We start from the raw sequence: 22,500 nt of genomic DNA, 5'->3' as shown, positions 1-22,500 counted from the left end.
GTAGCAATACTTTTTTCTACTTTTCAAATAAAAAAGTACCATATCTGACCTAGGCACATCTCCAAGGGCATAAACAAAACAGTGCACAGAGTTAACAACAACAATTGCTTCGCTTTTGAAATAAACATTTTGTTCAGATTTGACCTAGGCACATCTCAAAGTGCATAACATCAAAAAATGCACAGTATTAGCAATAACATGTATTTTCCTTTTGAAATAAAAATAAATATTTTGGTCATATATGACCCAGGCACATCACAGTGCATTTAACAGAATAAAAGAGAACTACCAATGCTATCAAAGTTATCAGTGCGCAAACCCTTAACAACTAATAACAGTAATTGACACATGAATACATCTACTGCACACTGAGGGAACATAGGTTTGTTTTAAATCACCACTTGTGATTAAGCATGGCTTTGCTACACACACCGCACTTTGTGAGGGCTCAAGGCATCACCCTAGAAAGAGTTGAATGATAGGGGAGTGAATGGTAAAAGAGCAGGAAGAGGTAAAGAAGTGAAAGGCTACCATTTTTTTGTTTTGGTGGTGTCCTTGTGACCCAGACAAGCAGCAGTAATAATAATAATAATAATAATAATAATAATAATAATTCTTTACATTTATACACAGCTTTCCTCACTACTCAAAGTTGCTTTGCAAATTCCATGCAGGGAGGACTCGGAATGCAAACCCGTGACCTCCTTCCAGCAAGGCAGCAGTGGTACCACTGGGTCACAGTAGGGCTGGGCGGTATGACCAAAATTCTATCACGGTATTTTTCAAAATTATACCAGTTTCACAGTATTCAATGGTATTTTTTTCCCCATGCATGAGTGAATGTTAGCCACATTTTCCACTGCAATTACTGCAGTAGACTGGCAAAGAATAACCTATTCCACTGTCATGTGAATTGTACATTGTACAAAAAAAGATTTTAATGTGCACACAAGTATTAATACAGGTTTGCATGGCCCCATAAATTGATAGTTTTCACGGGGGTGGCACTAACGAAGAGAAGGAATCACATTGCATGACAGTTGCAGTCAAAATATTGAACCTTTTTATTGAACAAATTTTGCAAACAACTTAAACTATAATTTTGACAACATATTTTTAACCATCCAAAGAGGCATTTATACTTACTAAAATATTCAGAGGTGCTTGTCAAACGTTGTATTGCACTGGACATGTCTCAGAAAAGGAATAAAGAGTAAATATTTTTGGTAAACCGACTACACTTTCTGTTAATGTTATCAATCTCTGTTCATTGACACACTAGCTATATGGATTGTAATGGTGTTGGTTATCTCGATCCACCGCTTGCTTTTTTTTGTTGTAGGCAACAAAACAAATGCGTCTACATGTAACGTCTGACTCGAGTGTCCTCTAGCTTTTTCAGTTTTACCTGAGGACGTGGAGGGTGCCAATCTTAGTTCCATACATTCATGGTACTCCAAAGCATGTTTGCAGCTAAGGTGGTGCAGTAAATTGCTTGTGTTGCCGCCTCCGGCGACAAAAATCTCCAGACAACAGACACGGCTCCTTTTTTCAGTAAAAGTTCTTCTGTGTCATCATGTTCAACTTTATCGTCTGCTACAGCTTCAGTTTCGTAATGTTCTCTGTCCAATGTCACCACTCAATACCTCCACTAACACATGTACTTCGTTGCATGCGTGTTTAGCAGTGTAGCAGTGAAAAAGGTCCCCCCCTTAAACATTTTCCCACTGCGCCACGTTCCAAACGTTGTTTAGGCAATTTAAACCAGTATTGCGGTATAAGAAAAATCCATATCATAACAAAAATAAAAAACAGTTTTCAGTATGAACCAGTATACCTCCCAGCACTAGGTCACAGGGAACCATTTATATAGCACGGCACACCAAATGAAAAGCCAGTCGGCATTTTGAAGATTCCCCTGGAGAACCGGCTCCTGTATATCTTATTCAACTGGTCGTCACAGTATTGTAAATTATTACCACCACTTCTAGACACACAACAACTTGCTGAATTGTGGGTTGAATGTTGCTAGGCTAAACAGAGTGTTGCATTCCATGGTCTATACCAAGGTTATTATAGTTTTGCCTTTTTAGATTAGTTTTTATTTGTATATTTTTTCTGACCTTACTTGGAAATTCAGTTTAGTTTTAGTTTTCCTTCATCGTGTATCTTTAGATTTAGTTTAGTTTTTATTTCACAAAGACATTTCTATTTTATTTTTATATATATTCGTTTCAGTTTTAATTTTAGTAATTATGGCATGGAGCGCCTACACAGTTAGTTTTGTGTAACAATCAGACAGAACTATACAGTTAACAGATTTGGATAGGAGTTTAATGTTAGTGGAAGCTTACTACACTGCCTGGTTTACTATCTGGTTTTGTTTTTGTCTGATAAAAACAAGCATAATCAAAACTAGATACTGAATATAAATAAATTTACACAATTTTATAATTTTTAAAATATTTTCTCATGAAAATCACAGGGGCTTAGGAAGAACAGGGCTCTTAGACTTGAATCAGTATGCAGACCCAACCTAGCTGTATTGAGGGAAGCAAAGAACAACAAGCATGTAGTGTCAAGGTTTGGGCAGTGAGACTTGAATAGCCCAACATAAAGGACAGTAAACCCATAATGAGCAGGGCAAGAGCAGGCAATAGGAATACGGACAGGCACAAAACAACAGAGACAGCATCTGAGATTAAGAACAATATATACATTATCTAAACCTGTTTATCCAGAGCAGGATCACAGGAAACCTGGAGCCTACCTCAGCAGGTTTGGATATCAGGCAGGAAAACTCCCTGGTATGCAATATGTATGATATGGCTGATGTTAAGAACAAAAAGAATATTTCAACTATCTATTTTGAGAGAGAGAGAGAAAAACATTGAAAAAAGGGAGACAACTATTTTAAAACAGAATTCTGCTAATGGATTACTTTCACAATATCAGGTATTTTGAGTTGTGAATATGAACCAAAAAAGATACATTAATAAATATAGAATAAATACAAAAACGCATTAGTATAATTAGTTTTTCACCACTTGGCAGACTCTCTACCTTTGTTTGTATCGCTTCGTTGTTAAACGATGTTTTTAAAGCAAAAGTGATTGGTCAGCAACAATATCCTGATCTTGTATGATGACCTAGTCAGTCTCTCGATCAGTGCCGTTTTATTTTCAAAAATCGTGAGTGGTCTCCCCTTGACTTTCTTGTATACTCAGATATGAGGATGGATATTTGTGGAGTAAACCGCAAGGCAATGATTATACTTTTATATTATGTACATTAAGGAACCATCACCAACAAATCAAATTAATAATATATTGAAAAATTATTATAAAAGTAATGTTACATAAATAGGACTCTGCAGCGGCATGAATAAAAAAAAAAAAAAAAAAACTGAGTATGTGTTCAAGTAAAGTACCACTTCCGGGTGATGGATTTGGCCCAAAAGTTAATACAGATCTACAATTGTGGCGTAACAACCACATGCCGAATTTCATCCATCTAGTTGCGTTTTTGAATTATTGTGTTTACACACACACAGACCCACCCATACACACGTGCGCACACACACACAATTTCAAAAAACAGTATTTTTGGACTCGGAGGTCTATAACATCAAGATTCATCAAAATATCGAGGTCGAATTTTTTCATGTTTACTATACTTTCTCTTGTGATAAAGGTGCTTGGTTGGCGCCGACCCGACACAGACTGACACCAGAGGCACGGGCAAAATAAACAAAAGATTTATTTTTCTTCACCTGTGGGGCATGTCTTCCCCGTGAACCCCACAGGCACAACATAGTCCCAAATAAAACACCAAACCACACTCTTCTTTCTTCCACTCCTCCCAGGGCAGCTTCGTCATCCTCCACCTCCTGACTCTGGCACCGTTAGTAGTGCAGGCAGGCTCCTCTTATAGCCTACCCGGAAGTGCTGCAGGTGCTCGTTGACCTACTTCTAGCTGCACTTAAGGGTGTGGCTGCGCTCCCACCCAAACAAGCTCGTTAAGCCTTGCAGCTCCCCCGGGCAGTGGCCATGGAGCCCAACAGAGATGAGCTCCAGTGTTCCACCATTGTGGCCCCGATGCAACACAGGGGGGCTGCCACCAAGTGTTCCGGGGGACGTAGCGTGCATCCCATGGCTGCTCCCCACGGATCCAGTGTCGTAGGGGCGTCCTGTCAGGGCATGGACCCCAGCCGTCCGCCACACTCTGTACTTTGTATATGAGAAAGTAAAAACGATTTCTCCTGTGCGAAGTGGCAGGTGAATTGCTGTAAACAAAAAGCAGTCACCTGAGAAATAAACTGAAACATTACTCACTCGTGATTTTTCTGTCCATACGGTAAAGTTTTTGTGGACCAGCACATTCTGATTTCATCCGTTTGAATTACATCTTGATATACAACAAGCGCAAAGAAAGGCAGCACGCAAATCGCTCTCTATTTCTCACGCTTTACGCACCCGCACTCAGCTTGCTCTGTCACCACAAATGCTATGTGAACAGCCACCCTCCGTCACCAGCCGCCGTTCACTGGATGAATACGTGTGGGCGGCTCATGGTGGATAACTTTCTGTTTTAGAGTTAAAACTTACAAGGGTTAAAGACTTAATGGCAAGAATATTCATTCAAAAATGAAAACTAAAAATATTTTAGTAAATTATTTTATTTCAGTTAGTCTTTCCAGCTACTTTAATAGTTTAGTTTAGTTTTGGTTTTTCATTTCGGTTTTGTTAATTATTTTATTTCAGTTTACGAAAATGTTTTTTTAATAATAGTTTCAGTTTTGATTTTAGATTTCGTTAACTATAATAACCCTGGTTTGTACTACTGTGGAAATTTCTGAAGGCTTGTGAAAAGTGCTTTTCTCAGTTTTTCTCTGCGTTTCTGGTGGGAACACAGGCTGGGTCACTAAGAGGTTGCTTCTGAGCCGCATGTGACCCAAGGGCCACCATTTGAACAGGCCAGCTGTACACAGTCCTCCAGGTGAGGCTTCACCAGTGCGATAAAGCATAAACATAATATCCATGGACTCGTACTCTACACATCGTGCTATATAATCCAACACTCTGTTAGCCTTAATGACATTTGAACATTGTCTGGCAGTTGATAGTGTCAAGTCCACTTCTTCTTTTGGCTGTTCCCATTAGGGGTTGCCACAACGGATCATCTTCTTCCATATCTTTCTGTCCTCTGCATCGTGTTCTGTTATACCCATTACCTGCATGTCCTCTCTCACCACATCTATAAATCTTCTCTTAGGCCTTCCTCTTTTTCTCTTACCAGGCAGCTCTATCCTTAGCATCCTTCTCCCAATATACTCAGCATCTCTCCTCTGCACATGTCCAAACCAACGCAATCTAGCTTCTCTGACTTTGTCTCCCAACTATCCAACTTGAGCTGACCCTCTAATGTACTCATTTCTAATCCTATCCATCCTCGTCACACCCAATGCAAATCTTAGCATCTTTAACTCCGCTATCTTCAGCCCTATCTCCTGCTTTCTGGTCAGTGCCACCGTCTCCAACCCATATAGCATAACTGCTCTCATTACCGTCCTGTAGACCTTCCCTTTCACTCTTGCTGATACCAGTCTGTCACAAATCACTCCTGACACTCTTCTCCACCAATTCCACCCTGCCTGCACTCTCTTTTTCACCTCTCTTCCACAATCCCCATTACTCTGTACTGTTGATCCCAAGTATTTAAACTCATCCACCTTCGCCAACTCTACTCCTTGTATCCTCACCATTCCACTGACCTTCCTCTCATTTACACACATATTCTGTCTTGTTTCTACTGACCTTCATTCCTCTCCTCTCTAGAGCATATCTCCACCTCTCCAGGGTCTCCTCAACCTACTATCGCTACAGATCACAATGTCATCAGCAAACTTCATAGTCCACTAGGTCTCCTGTCTAATCTCGTCTGTCAACCTATCCATCATCACTGCAAATAAGAAAGGGCTCAGAGCTGATCCCTGATGTAATCTCACCTCCACCTTGAATGCATCCGTCACATCTACCGCAGACCTCACCACGGTCACACTTCCCTCGTACATATCCTGTATAACTATTACATACTTCTCTGCCACTCCCGACTTCCTCATACAATACCACAATTCCTCTCGAGGCACCCTGTCATATGCTTTCTCCAGGTCCACAAAGACGCAATGCAACTCCTTCTGTCGAGTCCACTACAACTTCTAAATCAATTTCATAAGGTGAACTTCTGATTTCCAGATGTTCTAATGTGCATTCAAAAATAACATTATTTCCTACATGTAATACTTTACATTTACTTATATTACATTTCATCTGCCACAAATCTGCCCAAGCCTCTATGCGGCCCAATTTTCTCTGTAATAATTAAACAGATTCTGTATTATCTGCCAATCCACCTGGCTTGGTATCATCTGCAGGCTTAACTAGCTTGTTACTTATATTCCTATTCAAACATACTGTATATATTAAAAATAGTAGTGGCCTTAGCACTGATCCCTGTGGAACACCACTCTTGACATCAGCCAATTCTGTGTTTTCTTGCACCATCACCCTCTGCTTCCTGTGTTGTGAATAGATATATGCAAAATTATCTCAAACAATGTGGAAGAAAAATTAGTGTTTGTGTGTGTCCTGTGGTGGGTTGGCACCCTGCCCGGGATTGGTTTCTGCCTTGTGCCCTGTGTTGGCTGGGATTGGCTCCAGCAGACCCCCGTGACCCTGTGTTCGGATTCAGCGGGTTGGAAAATGGATGGATGGATGGATGTTTGGAGATTGTTGTGCACAACTGAGCTGCAACCACAGAACCAACTGCTCTGTGAATGATTCATTCGGGCATTTCAAGGTCTTTTAGGCTCTTCGTTGTAATGAAAAGTATCTGCTAAATGTATTTCGTAGTAACAAGATTTCTATAGACTCGTGTCATATAGGGAAACTGTCGGGACTATAAAAATACTTTGCTGTAATGAAAATTTCGTTGTAAAGATATTCGTTGTAACAGAATTTTACCTGTACTTACTTACTAACCTCAAACTCAAGGACAAATATCTGGTCCTGGTGATTGTTTAATTTCAGTCTATTTAATCTAAGCAGTACTTCTCCCACTACAATTTACAAATCAGTCATTATCACCTTAGTAGTCTCTTTAACCGCTGGGAGGTTGTCCACTTCCTCATATGTGAAGACCTCAGAAAAATATAAGTTTAGAGCACCTGCTATTTCACTGTCTGTATCTTTTAATTTCCCTTTACTATTTCTGATGCACTATACCTCCTCCTTGATTGTTCTTTTACTACGAAAATACTGAAAGAATCTCATTATTCACCTTATCTGCTATATTCCTCTCTGTCTTTAAGCTTCTCCAATATCCTTCTTAATGGCTGCCCTTATTAGAATATTAGAACAATCTAGACGATAAAAGACCATTCAGCCCAACAAAGATCACCAGTCCTATACACTTAACTCTTCTAAAAAAAACATCAAGTCTAGTTTTAAAAGTACCTAAATTCTTACAGTCTAGCACTAATTGGTAGCTTATTTCAAGTGTCTATGATTCTCTGTGTAAAGAAAATCTTCCTATTGTTTGTGCGCAATTTACCCTTAACAAATTTCCAACTGTGTCCCCGTGTTTTTGATTAACTCATTTTAAAATAATAGTCTCATTCCACTGTACTAATTCCCTTCATAATTTTAAACACTTCAATCATATCACCTAATTTTCTTTTGTTTAAACTGAAAAGGTTCAGCTCTATTATTCTTTATTCATAATTCATCCCCTGTAGGCCTGGAATGAGCCTAGTTGCTCTTATCTGGACCTTTCCTAGTGCTGCTATGTCCTTTTCATAGCCTAGAGACCAAAACTTCACACAGCACTCCAGATGAGGCCTCACCAGTACATTATAAAGCTTGAGCATGACCTCCTTGGATTTGTACTCCACACATGGTTCTATATAACCTAACATTCTGTTTGTGTTCTTAATGGCTACTGAACACTGTCGGGAACTTGAGAGTGCAGAGTCCACTAATGATTCCTAAATCCTTTTCATAAGGGTTACTCTCGATTTTCAATCCCCCCTTGTGTATTCAAACATAACATTTTAACTTACTAAGTGTAATACTTTCCATTTACTGAATTCCATCTGCCACAAATCTGCCCAAGACTGTATGCTGTCCAAGTTGAGCAACACTTGGCAAGGACAGGAGTTATTCTAAGCAGTCAGCATGGGTTCAGAAGAGGGAGGTCGTGTTTTACTAACATGCTGGAATTCTACGAGGAGGCAACAAAAGGATACGATCAAAGTGGAGCTTATGATATTATTTATCTGGACTTTCAGAAAGCATTTGATAAGGTGCCACATGAGAGGTTGGGCATCAAATTAAAAGAGGTGGGAGTTCAGGGTGATGTTTGTAGATGGGTGCAGAATTGGCTCAGACACAGGAAGCAGAGGGTGATGGTGCGAGGAACCACATCAGAACTGGCCGATGTTAAGAGTGGTGTTCCACAGGGGTCAGTGCTAGGGCCGCTGCTATTTTTAATATATATATATATAAATGATTCAGATAGGAATATAAGTAACAAGCTGGTTAAGTTTGCAGATGATACCAAGATAGGTGGATTAGCAGATAATTTGGAATCCGTTATATCATTACAGAAGGACTTGGATAGCATACAGGCTTGGGCAGATTTGTGGCAGATGAAATTTAATGTCAGTAAATGTAAAGTATTACACATTGGAAGTAAAAATGTTAGGTTTGAATACACAATGGGCGGTCGGCAAATCGAGAGTTCACCTTATGAGAAGGATTTAGGAGTCATAGTGGAGTTCAGAAGCCATTAAGAAAGCTAACAGAATGTTAGGATATATAGCACGATGTGTGGAGTACAAGTCCAAGGAGGTTATGCTAAACCTTTATAATGCACTGGTGAGGCCTCATCTTGAGTACTGTGTGCAGTTTTGGTCTCCAGGCTACAAAAAGGACATAGCAGCGCTAGAAAAGGTCCAGAGAAGAGCGACTAGGCTGATTCCAGGGCTACAGGGGTTGCATTATGAGGAAAGAATAAAAGAGCTGAGCCTTTACAGTTTAAGCAAAAGAAGATTAAGAGGTGACATGATTGAAGTGTTTAAAATTATGAAGGGAATTAGTGCAGTGGATCGAGACTGTTATTTTAAAATGAGTTCATCAAGAACACGGGGACACAGTTGGAAACTTGTTAAGGGTAAACTTCGCACAAACATTAGGAAGTTTTTCTTTACACAAAGAACGATAAGAAACTTGGAATAAGCTACCAAGTAGTGTGGTAGACAGTAAGACGTTAGGGTCTTTCAAAACTCGACTTGATGTTTTCTTGGAAGAAATAAGTGGATAGTACTGGCGAGCTTTGTTGGGCTGAATGGCCTGTTCTCGTCTAGAGAGTGTTCTATTCTATTCTATTCTAAGTCCTTCTGTAATGAATTAATGGATTCCAAATTATCTGCCAATCCACCTATCTTGGCATCATCTGCAAACTTATCCAGCTTGTTACTTATGTTCCTATCTAAATCATTTACATGCATTAAAAATAGCAGCTGTACTAGCACTGACTCCTGTGCAACACCACTTTTAACTTCAGCCAATTCGGATAAGGTTCCTCGCACCATCACCCTCTGCTTCCTGTGTCTGAGCCAATTATGCACCCATTTAAAAATATCACCCTGAACTCCCACATCTTTTACTTTGATACCCAACCACTCATGTGGCAGCTAATCAAATGCTTTCTGAATGTTCATGTTCTCATAAGCCCTAAGACTCACATGGGAGTAATTAATCTTGTAATACCTTATATCATTATTTTTTCCGTTTCAACTTATTTTTCAACTCTTTATTATCCCCACTGCAGGTTTTTTTTTTTTTCTAATTTCCTACAAATTCCAAATTTAAATATACACCTGTCCAAATTTGGAATTTGTAGTGTGTTTCTTCGTGCCGGTCCCAAGCCCGGATGAATGGTGGAGGGTGTTACGTCAGGAAGGGCATCCGGGGGTAAAGTTTTGCCAGATCAATATGTGGTCAACAATACAGATTTCCATATTGGATCAGCTGAAGCCTGGATTAACAACAGCCGCCACCAGTACTGTTACCCAACAGGGTGCTGGTGGAAATTGGGCTACTGTTGACTGAAGAAGGAGAAGAAGAGGGGGAAGGCGTGTCCTGAGGCTGAGGGAGAAGAGAAAGGTGAACAGAGTGGAAGTAAGGTCAGCAACTTTATATGTTGGCAGTATGACTGGTAAGGGGAGAGTTAGCTGGTATTTTGTAAAGAAAGAAGGCTGATGTATTGTGCGTGCAAGAGACCAAATTGAAGGGGAGTGAGGCCATGTGTATCGCAGATGGGTTCAAATTGTTCTAACATGGTGTGGATGGGAGGAGAAATGGGGTAGAGGTTATGTTCAAGGAACAGTATGTCGAGAGTTTTTGGAAGTGAAAAGGGTGTCAGACAGAGTGACGATAATGAAGCTGGAAACTGAAGGTGTGATGATGAATGCTGTTAGTGCATATGCCCCGCAAGTTGGGTGTGCAATGAATGAGAAAGATGATTTTTGTAGTGAGTTGGATGAAGTGGTGGAGAGTGTCACCAAGAGAGAGAGGGAGTGGTGATTGGAGCAGATTTCAATGGAAAAGTTGGTGAAGGGAACAGAAGAAATGAGGCAGTGATGGGTAGGCATGGTGTCAAGGAAAGGAATGCAGAAGATAAGATGGTAGATTTTGTGAAAAGAATGGACCGGGCTGTGGTGAATACGTATTTCAAGAAGAGGGAGGAACACAGGGTGACATACAAGAGTGGAGGAAGATGCACACAGGTAGATTATGTCCTATAAAGGAGGGTCAGTCTGAAGGAGACTGACGACTTCAAAATGGTGGAAAAAGGAAGACTGTAAGGTTGAGTTTAGGGAGGAGGTAAGACAGGCACTGGGGGCATTGAAGAGTTATCATATAGCTGGAAAATTACAGCAGAAGTAGTAAGGGTGCTTGGTGTGACATCTGGACAGCAGAAGGTGGATAAGGAAACCTGATGGTGGAATGGGGGAAGTACAGGAGAGTATACAGAGGAAGAGGCTGTCGAAGAAGAAGTGGGATAGTCAGAGAGGTGGAGAAAGTAGACAGGAGTACAAGAAAGGAGATAAGGTGTAAGTAGAAGACAGAAGTGGCAAAGGCTAAAGAAAAGGCATATGATGAGTTATATGAGATGTTGGAAGCTAAGGAGGGAGAAAAGGACCTGTACAGATTATCTAGACAGAGGGACTGAGCTGGGAAAGATGTTCAGCAGGTTAAGTTGATAAAGGATAAAGATGGAAATGTACTCATAAGTGAGGAGGGTGTGCTGAGCAGATGGAAAGAGTACTTTGAAAGGCTGATGAATGAAGAAAATCAGAAAGAAGGTTGAATGGTGTCGCGATAGACAATCAGGAAGTGCAACAGATTAGCAAGAAGGAAGTAAGGACAGCTATGAAGAGGATGAACAATGGAAAGGCTGATGGTTCAAATGACATACATGTGGAAGCATGGAGGAGTTCAAGAGAGATGGCAGTGGAGTTTTTAACCAGACTGTTTAATGAAATCTTGGAAAGTGAGAGGATGCCTGAGGAGTGGAGAAGAAGTTTACTGGTACTAATTTTTAAGAAAAAGAGAGATATGCAGAACTGTAGTAACTACAGAGGGATAAAATTGATGAGCTACTGCATGAAATTATGGGAAAGAGTAGTGGAATCTAGGTTAAGAAGGGAGGTGATGATTATTGAGCAGTGAGATCAGTGAGGAGTTGTGATGCTGTATGAGTAAGTCGGGAGTGGCAGAGAAGTATGTTAGAGTGGTACAGGATATGTACGAGGGAAGTCTGACAGTGGTGAGGTCTGCAGTAGGAGTGACAGATGCATTCAAGGTAGAGGTGGGATTACATCAGGGATCAGCTCTGAGCCCTTTCTTATTTGCAATGGCGATGGACAGGTTGACCCATGAAATTAGACAGGAGTCCCCATGGACTATGATATTTGCGGAAAGCGAGAGTAGGGAGCAGGCCGAGGAGAACCTAGAGTGGTGGAGATATGCTCTATTGAGGAGAGAAATGAAGATCAGTAGGAACAAGACAGAATACATGTGTGTGAAAGAGAAGGAGTTCAGAGGAATGGTGAGGATGTAGGGAGTAGAGTTGGCAAAGGTGGAGGAGTTTAAATACTTGGGATCAAAAGTAAAGAGTAACAGGGAGTGTGGAAGAGCGATGAAGAGAATGCAGGCAGGGTAGAGTGGATAAAGAAGAGTGTCAGGAGTGATTTGAGACAGATGAGTACCAGCAAGTGTGAATGGGAATGTTTACAAGATGGTAGTGAGACTAGCTGTGTTATATAGGTTGGAGACGGTGGCACTGACCTAAAAACAGGAGACAGCGCTGGAGGTGGCAGAGTTAAAAATGTTAAGATTTGCATTGGGTGTGACAAGGATGGACAGGATTAGAAATAAGTACATTAGAGGATAAGCTCAGGTTGGACAGTTGGGAGACAAAGTCAGAGAGGTGAAATTGCTTTGGTTTGGACATGTGCAGCGGAGAGATGCTGGGTACATTGGGAAAATTATGTTAAAGATAGGCCTTCCTTTTTTCCTCTTGACTGGCTCTAAGAGAAGGTTTATGGATGTGGTGAGAGAGGACATGTAGGCAATGAGCATGACAGAGCTAGATGTAGGGGACAGAAAGATGTGGAACAAGATGATCCGCTGTGGCAATCCCTAATGGGAGCAGCCGAAAGAAGAAGAAGACGACGACATTCACCAAGTGTGTCCCATAAAGAACTGTACACAGCTAATTTACATGTAAAAGTAGGGTGGAGAGACATGGAACAAAGACCAAAGAAAATGCTATTAAAGACAGCCAGAGAGAAGATCGACTGTGTGGTAAAACATTAGTACGCTGTTAATTGCTGGTTGTGACACAATTTAAGATATGCTTAACTTCTAGATACTGAGTTGGTGTGGGTGTGAGAATGATTAATTATATTTTTAATTTACACATATTGTGAATGCACCGAGAACAAGCATCAGAATTTTTTTTTTTGGTATCAGTACAGAATTCAAAAACTGATGCTATTAAAGTGAAAGCAAGAGACCTCAAGTAAAATCTCTTGTTGTATTTGACTATGGTCCCAAGTGCCTTTGATGCTTTACTTGCAAAAGAAAAGAAGGCTAATAATGTCCTTAGAATAAAAATGGAATATAAAGTAAAGTATAATAGGATTCAACCAAAATTAATTGACAATTTATAAAGTTCACTTTGCAATGTTTTTTGCTCTTGCATGAATCTTTAATACTTTATTCATAAAATAGAAGATAAAAAGTCTTTTTGCACCCCACAATAGTGTATATTTATGTAGCCCAGAACATTTTAAACACACATTTGTATATGTTCAAACAATATTTTACACATGGAAAACTCTTACCCCAATTATTACAAAGACTTAACCAGAGTCAAATTGCATACACACACAATATGGTCTGAATACACATCAGAATGACTAAAAAGGAAGAAAAGTTAAAAAGAAAAACTTTCTAACTTGACAGTCACAGTGAGACACTAATTCAGCCTGCCCTTTAAATTAGCTTGATGATTCGGTGAGCTTCTCTTGAAGTGATGTTACCAGCCCAGCACACCACAGCGGAGAAGTTTTAGGAGATGTGAAGGATGTCAACACCCACATTAAAGGAATCCAGTCTCCTAAGAAAAAAAAGTGTGCTCTACCCTTCCTTAAATAGCTCCTCTTTGTTATGAGACCAATCCAACTTATAATTAATTTGGACACTGAAGTACTTGTAGGAGTGAATCACCTCTATATCCACTTCCTGAGCAGCTACAGGACATACAGGCTCTATGGTGCAAATAAAGTTAATAACCAGTTGCTTTATAGTATATTGCTGATGTTAAGATGCAGACATGTCTTTGTACCAAGAAACAAAGTTCTCCACCTGACTCCTATACTCTGCCTCGTGCCTCATCCCTCTCATCAATACATCCCATAAGTGCAGAATCGTCTTGAGAATTTCTGCCAGTGACATGACCTGGCAATATATTTATAGCCTAAAGAGTGTAGAGTGAGTAGAACAGGAGACTGGATTCCTTCTGTGGTATTCTAGTGTTCACATCCGTATCAGAAACACAGTCATTGAGTCTCACAAATTGCGGCCTGCCCAACAGATAGTCCATTATTCAGGACACCATAGGCTCATCCACCTGCATATTTTTGATTTTTTATCATTTTTCTGAACTGTAGCTGTGATACCTTTCACTTGGATGTTATAGGTTGCATCGAGTAAGTAAAGCTGGGAAAAAGTATTTTTTGTGTGTGTTTTTATTTAAGGCTATAATATTTCAAAGGGGGTGATTCTTTTCTATACCCACTGTGTATATATATATATATGAATGTCACAGATGGCTTGTGATCTAGCACTTGAAATTGATCATGAAATGCTTTGCTGACGATCAGATGGAAATGGCCGCACATTGCTGGCGCCCTCTTCTGACGTAGTTCTGTTATCTTCTGATGTCACTCTTCAGATGAGGCATATTTATTATAAAATTCTACCAGGGGGTTTTGCAAGATGTGATTTGTACATGTACCCGATTGGCTGACTGTCAATATGATGAATGAATTTCCAAGCAATAAAGTTTCTAATGTTTTAACTATCTCTTGTCTCAAGCTGTAATTTCCACTCCCATAGCATCTCCTTCTGGTCATAGGTTGTAAAGTACTTGGGTACAGCTTGAACCATACCATGTCTTCCTTTCCCAAGCTGTAAACCAATTTAGGAAACAGAAAGGGTAACCAAGGTGACGCTGTTTCAGAAAGAGGCACACAGCCTCTTAATTTGTTTTTAGTGGAAGATCCTGACTTTAAGCATTTATGTTAACCTATTTATTACTGACTGATTTTAAACTCTACAAACACTTTCAATCTTGGAATTTTTATTTATTTATTGAACGTACATTGCACTGTGTTTTGTAAAACTGAAATTCTTTGGAAACAAAAGTACTACACTGTTTTACACCTACTCTTGTTGTTAAATTTCCCCATTTCCTCATTGCCCAACCCATCCTTGGTCTATGACTATCAATGCCCCGGGTTCAAGGGAGCATGTGAGCTGCAGCCAACTCAGCTATCATAAGAATGGAAAAAGAAGACTGTTGATGAATTTATGATAGCTGGAAAACATACATACAGCCATGGAGCTGTCAGGCAGCACATCAATTGGATGTCAAAATACAGTTAGCATGCAGAACATTTGAAATTTGAAACTGTGCTGATAATAAAGCAGTTGTAGAATATGCCATTTTCAAGTCATGTAATCTGACATTCTAATGGCAAACAAGACCTAGCAACTGCAGTCGTTAAATTTGCCGTGCTCTCCAAAAGAAAGTTGTGTAGTGTAACACTAGCTTTAGATAGCTAAAGAGGCTTAGCTGATTATTTTTCATTCTGCTTGAGGGGTGTTTTATGATGTTCTGGGTCCTACTTATATAGCCTACATATCTGACTGTACCAGCCATTTTAATGATATAATACAAACTAGTGTGTGCACTGAGACAAAACTAAAGTAATTTATTAATAAGATATAACAATATACAGAGAAGCTCAGACCTAATGAAACAGTCAATAAACAAAAACAACTAGAATGAGAAGCAGGCATTAGGTTAAAGTAACTCATCTCAACAAAAATACTTAAAATGGCAAGGAATTCAACAAAGATTGACAAATTGCACACATTGTTTTAATGAGTGCTATTATTATTCATTACATTTTTGGGTGAAAATTTCTTTACCTAGAATTATTGGTACTTTGCGGCCACAGTTTTAAGTTTAAAGAAAAAAACACATTTTTCTAGAAGAACACCACAATCTTTGTTTGTTGCCAGTTCTTACACAGTGTCATGCACGAGTGCATAGGGAGCCGCTTAAAGACCTAAGGAGCAGCGTGGCATATCGTACAAGGGGACAACGACGGGGTACTAACCGTTCTTTCTTTATTTCCACAGAAAGAACGAAGCACCACCGCCGTGAATTCACCCGGACTCGATAACAGAACTCCACTTCTGGGTCCCTTCTTTCCCTCTGGTCCCCCTCTGATGACGTCATACTCCCATCTACCACCACGGTTCCTTCCCAGGATTCCGTCTACCTGTTTCCGGTCCCACCCCATGAATTGTCCGCCTGTCATTTTCATTCTGTCGTACATTTGAGAAAACACTGACCACATTTTGTTTACAGTATACGGGGCTGGAAAACCCCAAACCTTTATGCTTGTTTCTGTTCTTTTGTTACAACAGTTACAAATAAACTGCAATGTGCATTAGAGACTGAAGTTAAAAACTGGACAAGTGGTCAACATCCTCCACAAACAACACAACAGCAACACTCACGTTCCTGCAATGGACAAATTACTAGTCCCGAGTGATATCTTGTCCATGAAAGTGCAACTTTATTAACATAAAATTCAAGGGAAATGACACAGTATTCTGCTGTGACTCACAAACACTTATGATATAGGATATAAAATAATCTTATTTTACATTAATCTGAAAAAAAACATTTCTTGGAAATTAACCGTATTGTGCTTACATAAATCAATAGTGTTATGAGGTGGAATTGTGACCATTATAATTTTAATTTAAGTGCTGCTGCTTTACCTTGACTTTTCACAGTTGGCAAACTAAAATGTTTGCTCCTAACTTCATAAGTAATGTTTTCAGCTATAGCATGTGGCAGACTTGTACTAATGCGTTTTACAATAAGATGTTATGTGAGAATGCCTAAGCACATTTTGTTCTTCTCATTTTCTGACACTGTCAAAAAACTGAGGCTTGAGATCTCAAGGAATTCTCTACACATTATTATCATCACTCTACCACTCTAGGATTTCTTACACCTCCAAAAGACTGTAGAATTTCAATTACACTTACAAATTATGGATCTGACTGTGGTTGGATTAAAAGGTGTCCAAGTACCTGTGGGGAAAAATAAAAATATCACTTTTAAGCATACATAAAAACAAACAGCTTTAAAAATCACTACTGACAATGAATATTTAAAGCAACAAAGACAGTTGCATTTTGAGTTGTCACCAAAAAATGATGAATTACTGTATTAATGTAGGTACAGTAGAGTCTCGCTTATCCGACATAAATGGGCTGGCAGAACGTCGGATAAGCGAAAATGTCGGATAATGGGAGGTGTTAAGAAAAAGCCTATTAGACGTCAAACTATGTTATAATTTTACACATTATGAGCCTAATACAGTGGAACCTCAGTTCATGAACATCTCTGAGCACGTACAAATCGGGTTATGACCAAAAAGTTCGCCAAACTTTTGCCTCTGTGCACGACCACACACTTGGTATAGGAACAAGCCAGTTTCCCTTTCGGTTTGTGCGCGCCGATGATTTCCGCACGTGTTCAGTCTATCCCTGTGCATTCCCTGTGCAGCGTTAGAGAGATAGCACCCGCGAGAGAGACACAGACAGATACATGCACGCGCAAGAGAGAGAGAGACACATGCACACACACACACACGCAAGAGAGACACATGCACACAGGCGAGAGAGAGAGGCGCACGCACGCACGCACACGCACGCACACACACACGACAGAAAGAGAGAGAGACGCACGCATACACGAGAGAGATTTTGGATTGATTCAAAGCCCAGCCTCTCCAAGTGTTCAAATACCACTCTAACCTGCTATACGTGTTCCTTCCACGTGCTGGAATAGATGACAACGTCATCTAGGTAGGCAGCACTATACGCATTATGGGGTCGGAGCACTTTATCCACCAGACATTGGAAAGTCGCAGGTGCCCCGTGTAACCTGAATGGAAGGACGTGATACTGCCATTTCCGCTAGGGGTGCTAAACGCGGTCTTAACCTTAGCGGAGTCCATTAAAGGAATCTGCCAGTACTCCATCATGTCAAGTGTGGTCAAAAATTTTACCTGACCAAGCCTTTCGAGGAGATCGTCCACTTGAGGCATTGGATAAGCATCAAATTGGGAGACTTGATTAAGCTGGCGGAAGTCATTGCAAAACCTCCAACTACCATCATGCTTACTAACCAAGACAACTGGGCTGGACCAGGAACTATAACTCTCCTCTGTCACTCTTCGTTCCAGCATACGCTTGATTTCCAGCTCTACTTCAGCTGCTGTGGAAGATTGTGGGTTCGCTTCCCGGTTCCTCCCTGTGTGGATAGCGCTTTGAGTACTGAGAAAAGCGCTATATAAATGTGATGAATTATTATTTCTTTGCCTCAGGAAGTCGATAGGGGTACTCTAGAATGATAACCCTGGGCTCTGTCACTACTTCTTGCGCAATCAGAATGGTCCTTCCGGGTTTATCACTCACCACCTCCGGGACGGACAGGATAGCCATTTCAAGCTCCCGTCTCTGTCTGGAATTTAATTCCGCACAGAAATTAAGGGTGTTTGTTTGAGCAAAGAATGAGTGGGGTTGAGCAGAGGAAGGATCAGGATCGCTTTCCTTCCATCGCTTCAGCAAGTTCACATGATAAAGCTGCTCACTCGGTCGACGATTGGGTTGTTTCACAAAATAATCAACGAGCCCTTTCCTCTCCTTAATTTCATAAGGGCCTTGCCAATGGACAAGTAATTGAGAATGTGATGTAGGAACTAAAACCATGACGATCCCCTGGAAGAATTTGTCAAAGCGTTGTACCACCATCATAATAGAGGGCCTGTGCTGCTTGTGCCTCTTCCATGTGACTTATTAAAATAGGTCAAATTTTCCCAAATCGATCATGTAATTGCGCAATATACAGGGGGTCCTCGGGTTACAACACAGTTCCATTTCTACAACAGTTATGTAAACCGAATTTTGGTGAAACACACCCTAACCTAAGTCACTTACCTATCCTAACACATTTGCAAAATCATAATCTAGAGCATAAAAACACAACTAAGCCACAGAAAAAGGAAAAGGACATAAATATACTATACTGTACACTGTACTGTAGTAACAGAAAAAATGAGTGTAAAAAAAATCCTTACCTTTACTCCTTCTCACATCTCAATTTTTTTTAAAGTTTTTATGGGAGTGAGCGTTGTAAACTCGAAACGTCATATATGTCGAGATGTTGTAACTCAAGGACTCCCTGTACTCTAATATATTGCTGAAGGGAAGAGCTTCTCCTTCCCATCCTTCGTTCAAAAATATCCACTATAATAATTCAAATGGTGAGAACCCTGTAGAGGCTTGAAGGACTTCCCGACAGGCAAAGAGTACGAGGGGGAGAAGCTCATCCCAGTTCCTCCCGTCCCCACTGCCCACCTTGTGAAGCATTTGTTTGAGAGTCTGAATAAACCTCTCGACTAGACCGTAAGTTTGAGGATGATACACTGTGGTCTTTAACACTAGAATTACCAGAGCCTACGAAAAAAACTCGTAGATCTGTTCCACTTTAAATCACTTCTTAAATCCGTTCGCACCTCTCCGCCAGCCTCTTTTGTCTTCTAAATGTGCAGATAAAGACAAGCTGCAAGCGGCCGGCTATTCCATCCCCCCACCGACTTAGAACGTGCACGAACCTCTCCCAGCTCATGCCTTACAAAAAAAGATGACTCTGGGAAGTATGCTGCAAAAAAAATCTGATGCAATGGCAGGTCCCGTCGGCATCGGCACCGTAGAGGACCGAGTCGGAGCTGAAATAACAGTCTACTGTTTGGAGCCAATTACTCAAGGAGACGAGGACCCACTTCTCTGGTGGAAAAATGCTGCCGGGCGTTTTCCCCAGATGTCGCGAGTGGCACGAAAGTACCTGTGCGTCTGTGCCACAAGCACACCATCGGAGCGGGTTTTCAGCACCGCAGGTAAAGTTGTCGGTCCACAACGTGCCCTGTTAAAGCCGGACAAAGTAAACATGCTGGTTTTTCTAGCGAAAAATCTTGACTAGATTGATGCCACTTGCCATTCTGTTGTGGGTCTATTTGCACTTTTTTTATAAGCTGCTCTTCTTTGTTATTAAAAGTTGTTCAGGCGGTGTGATTTAATTTAATTGATTTGTGTGCGCGTCTCCGCGCGAAAACTGTTCTGGATGTTTATGTTAATTTAATTCTGTTTGACTGTTGTATTCGCACTTTTTTATAAACTGCTATTTGTTGCTAATAAAAGTTGTCAATATTGTTCTGCATGTTATTTTGTTATTGTTTCAGTATTAGTGTTTGATATTCAGTTTCAGAACGGTTTAGGCACAAGCCAACAGTTTGGTGACGCTGTCTTAGCCTTACGTCACATTTTTTTTATTATTCACGGTAATACCGTATACCGAGGTAAAATAGGGAGGAGGTTTGACGGTATCAAAATTTGGATTCTGCCCAACCTTAGTACACACAGCACCCCATATTGTCAGACAAAAAAAAGAATTTTTGAAACTGTTGCAGATTTATTAAAAAAGAAAATCTGAAATATCACATGGTCCTAAGTATTCAGACCCTTTGCTCAGTATTTAGTAGAAGCACCCTTTTGAGCTAATACAGCCATGAGTCTTCTTGGGAAAGATGCAACAAGTTTTTCACACCTGGATTTGGGGATCCTCTGCCATTCCTCCTTGCAGATCCTCTCCAGTTCTGTCAGGTTGGATGGTAAACGTTGGTGGACAGCCATTTTTAGGTTTCTCCAGAGATGCTCAATTGGGTTTAATTCAGGGCTCTGGCTGGGCCATTCAAGAACAGTCACAGAGTTGTTGTGAAGCCACTCCTTCGTTATTTTAGCTGTGTGCTTAGGGTCATTGTCTTGTTGGAAGGTAAACCTTCGGCCCAGTCTGAGGTCCTTAGCACACTGGAGAAGGTTTTTGTCCAGGATATCCCTGTACTTGGCCGCATTCATCGATTGCAACCAGTCGTACTGTCCCTGCAGCTGAAAAACACCCCCACAGCATGATGCTGCCACCGCCATGCTTCACTGTGGGGACTGTATTGAACAAGTGATGAGCAGTGCCTGGTTGTCTCCACACATACCGCATAGAATTAAGGCCAAAAAGTTCAATCTTGGTCTCATCAGACCAGAGAATCTTATTTCTCACCATCTCAGAGTCCTTCAGGTGTCTTTTAGCAAACTCCATGCGGGCTGTCATGTGTCTTGCACTGAGGAGAGGCTTCCAACAGGCCACTCAGCCATAAAGCCCTGACTGGTGGAGGGCTGCGGTGATGGTTGACTTTCTACAACTTTCTCCCATCTCCTGACTGCATCTCTGGAGCTCAGCCAAAGTGATCTTTGGGTTCTTCTTTACCTCTCTCACCAAGGCTCTTCTCCCCCGGTAGCTCAGCTTGGCCGGACGGCCAGCTCTAGGAAGGGTTCTGGTCGTCCCAAACGTCTTCCATTTAAGGATTATGGAGGCCACTTGGGAACCTTAAGTGCAGCAGAAATTTTTTTGTAACCTTAGCCAGATCTGTGCCTTGCCACAATTCTGTCTCTGAGCTCTTCAGGCAGTTCCTTTGACCTCATGATTCTCATTTCCTCTGACATGCATTGTGAGCTTTAAGGTCTTATATAGACAGGTGTGGGGCTTTCCTAATCAAGTCCAATCAGTATAATCAAACACAGCTGGACTCAAATGAAGGTGATCTCAAGGATGATCAGAATCAAAGGCAATATATAGCAACACATTCAGTGGGGGGTGGGTGGAGGTGACTAAGTCCGTATGATCAACGGGGGGGGGGGGGGGGGGGTGGGGTATCATTAAATTAAAGTGCATATGTCCTTCTTAAGTTGGCATATGCTGGGTTTACGTCCAAGTGTCTGTTGATGGCATTTTCATCTGATAGCCAAGACTCGGCCAACTCTCTGGCGCTTTTTGTACTGGCCTTAAATTTTACTTTCACTTTGTCCCAGTTGAATGTGTGTCCTGTCGATTTAGTATGTGCATATATCAAAGATAGTGCGTCCTTTCTTCTGACGGCGTTGCGATGTTCCTGTACACGTGTTGAGATTTTTTTTGACGTTTGTCCTATGTATACAGCTGAGCAAGAATTGCATGGAATACTATAAACTGCGTTTCGTGTTTCGGCTGTCGATTTCTTGTTTTTAGCATTAAACAGGACCGTGCGCAGATTGTTGGTGGGTTTATGTGCTATTTTGATGCCCCACTTGGTCAGGGTGCGTGCCGTGCCTTCTGACACATTATGGTGGTACGGGAGTGAATGCCAGGTGGGGTGGGGGTTCTGATTTACGTCGCTTGTATGCTGATTCCTTTGGCGCCTGCTGTGTAGACTCCGATTAATGAATGATTTTGAGTATCCGTTCGAGGTGAAAAGTTGAAACAGATAGCGTCTCACATTAATTTTTGTTTCCTTGGTATTACAATGAGTGTAGACTCGTTTAAATAGGGTTTTCACGCAGCTCCGTTTATGAGATACCGGGTGATTGCTGGCGTAGTGTAGAATCTTGTCTGCGTGGCATTGTTTACGGT

At 40.9% G+C, this 22,500-nt stretch overlaps 1 protein-coding gene across 1 annotated transcript in view; it reads right to left on the bottom strand.

The window, feature by feature from the left end:
• pdcd6 (programmed cell death 6) overlaps positions 1-22,500 on the bottom strand; it is an 84,805-nt gene that overhangs the window by 19,181 nt on the left and 43,124 nt on the right. The window contains exon 3 of the mRNA XM_028803923.2: positions 16,986-17,030. Within this exon, the coding sequence (XP_028659756.1) occupies positions 16,986-17,030 (45 nt within the window). The remainder of the gene's footprint in view (positions 1-16,985; positions 17,031-22,500) is intronic.

Source organism: Erpetoichthys calabaricus, chromosome 6 (genome assembly GCF_900747795.2).
Source record: "Erpetoichthys calabaricus chromosome 6, fErpCal1.3, whole genome shotgun sequence".
NCBI classification, from domain to species: Eukaryota; Metazoa; Chordata; class Cladistia; order Polypteriformes; family Polypteridae; genus Erpetoichthys; species Erpetoichthys calabaricus.
The sequence above is the reverse complement of the archived record's forward strand: the minus strand, read 5'-3'. Positions and strand labels throughout refer to the sequence as shown.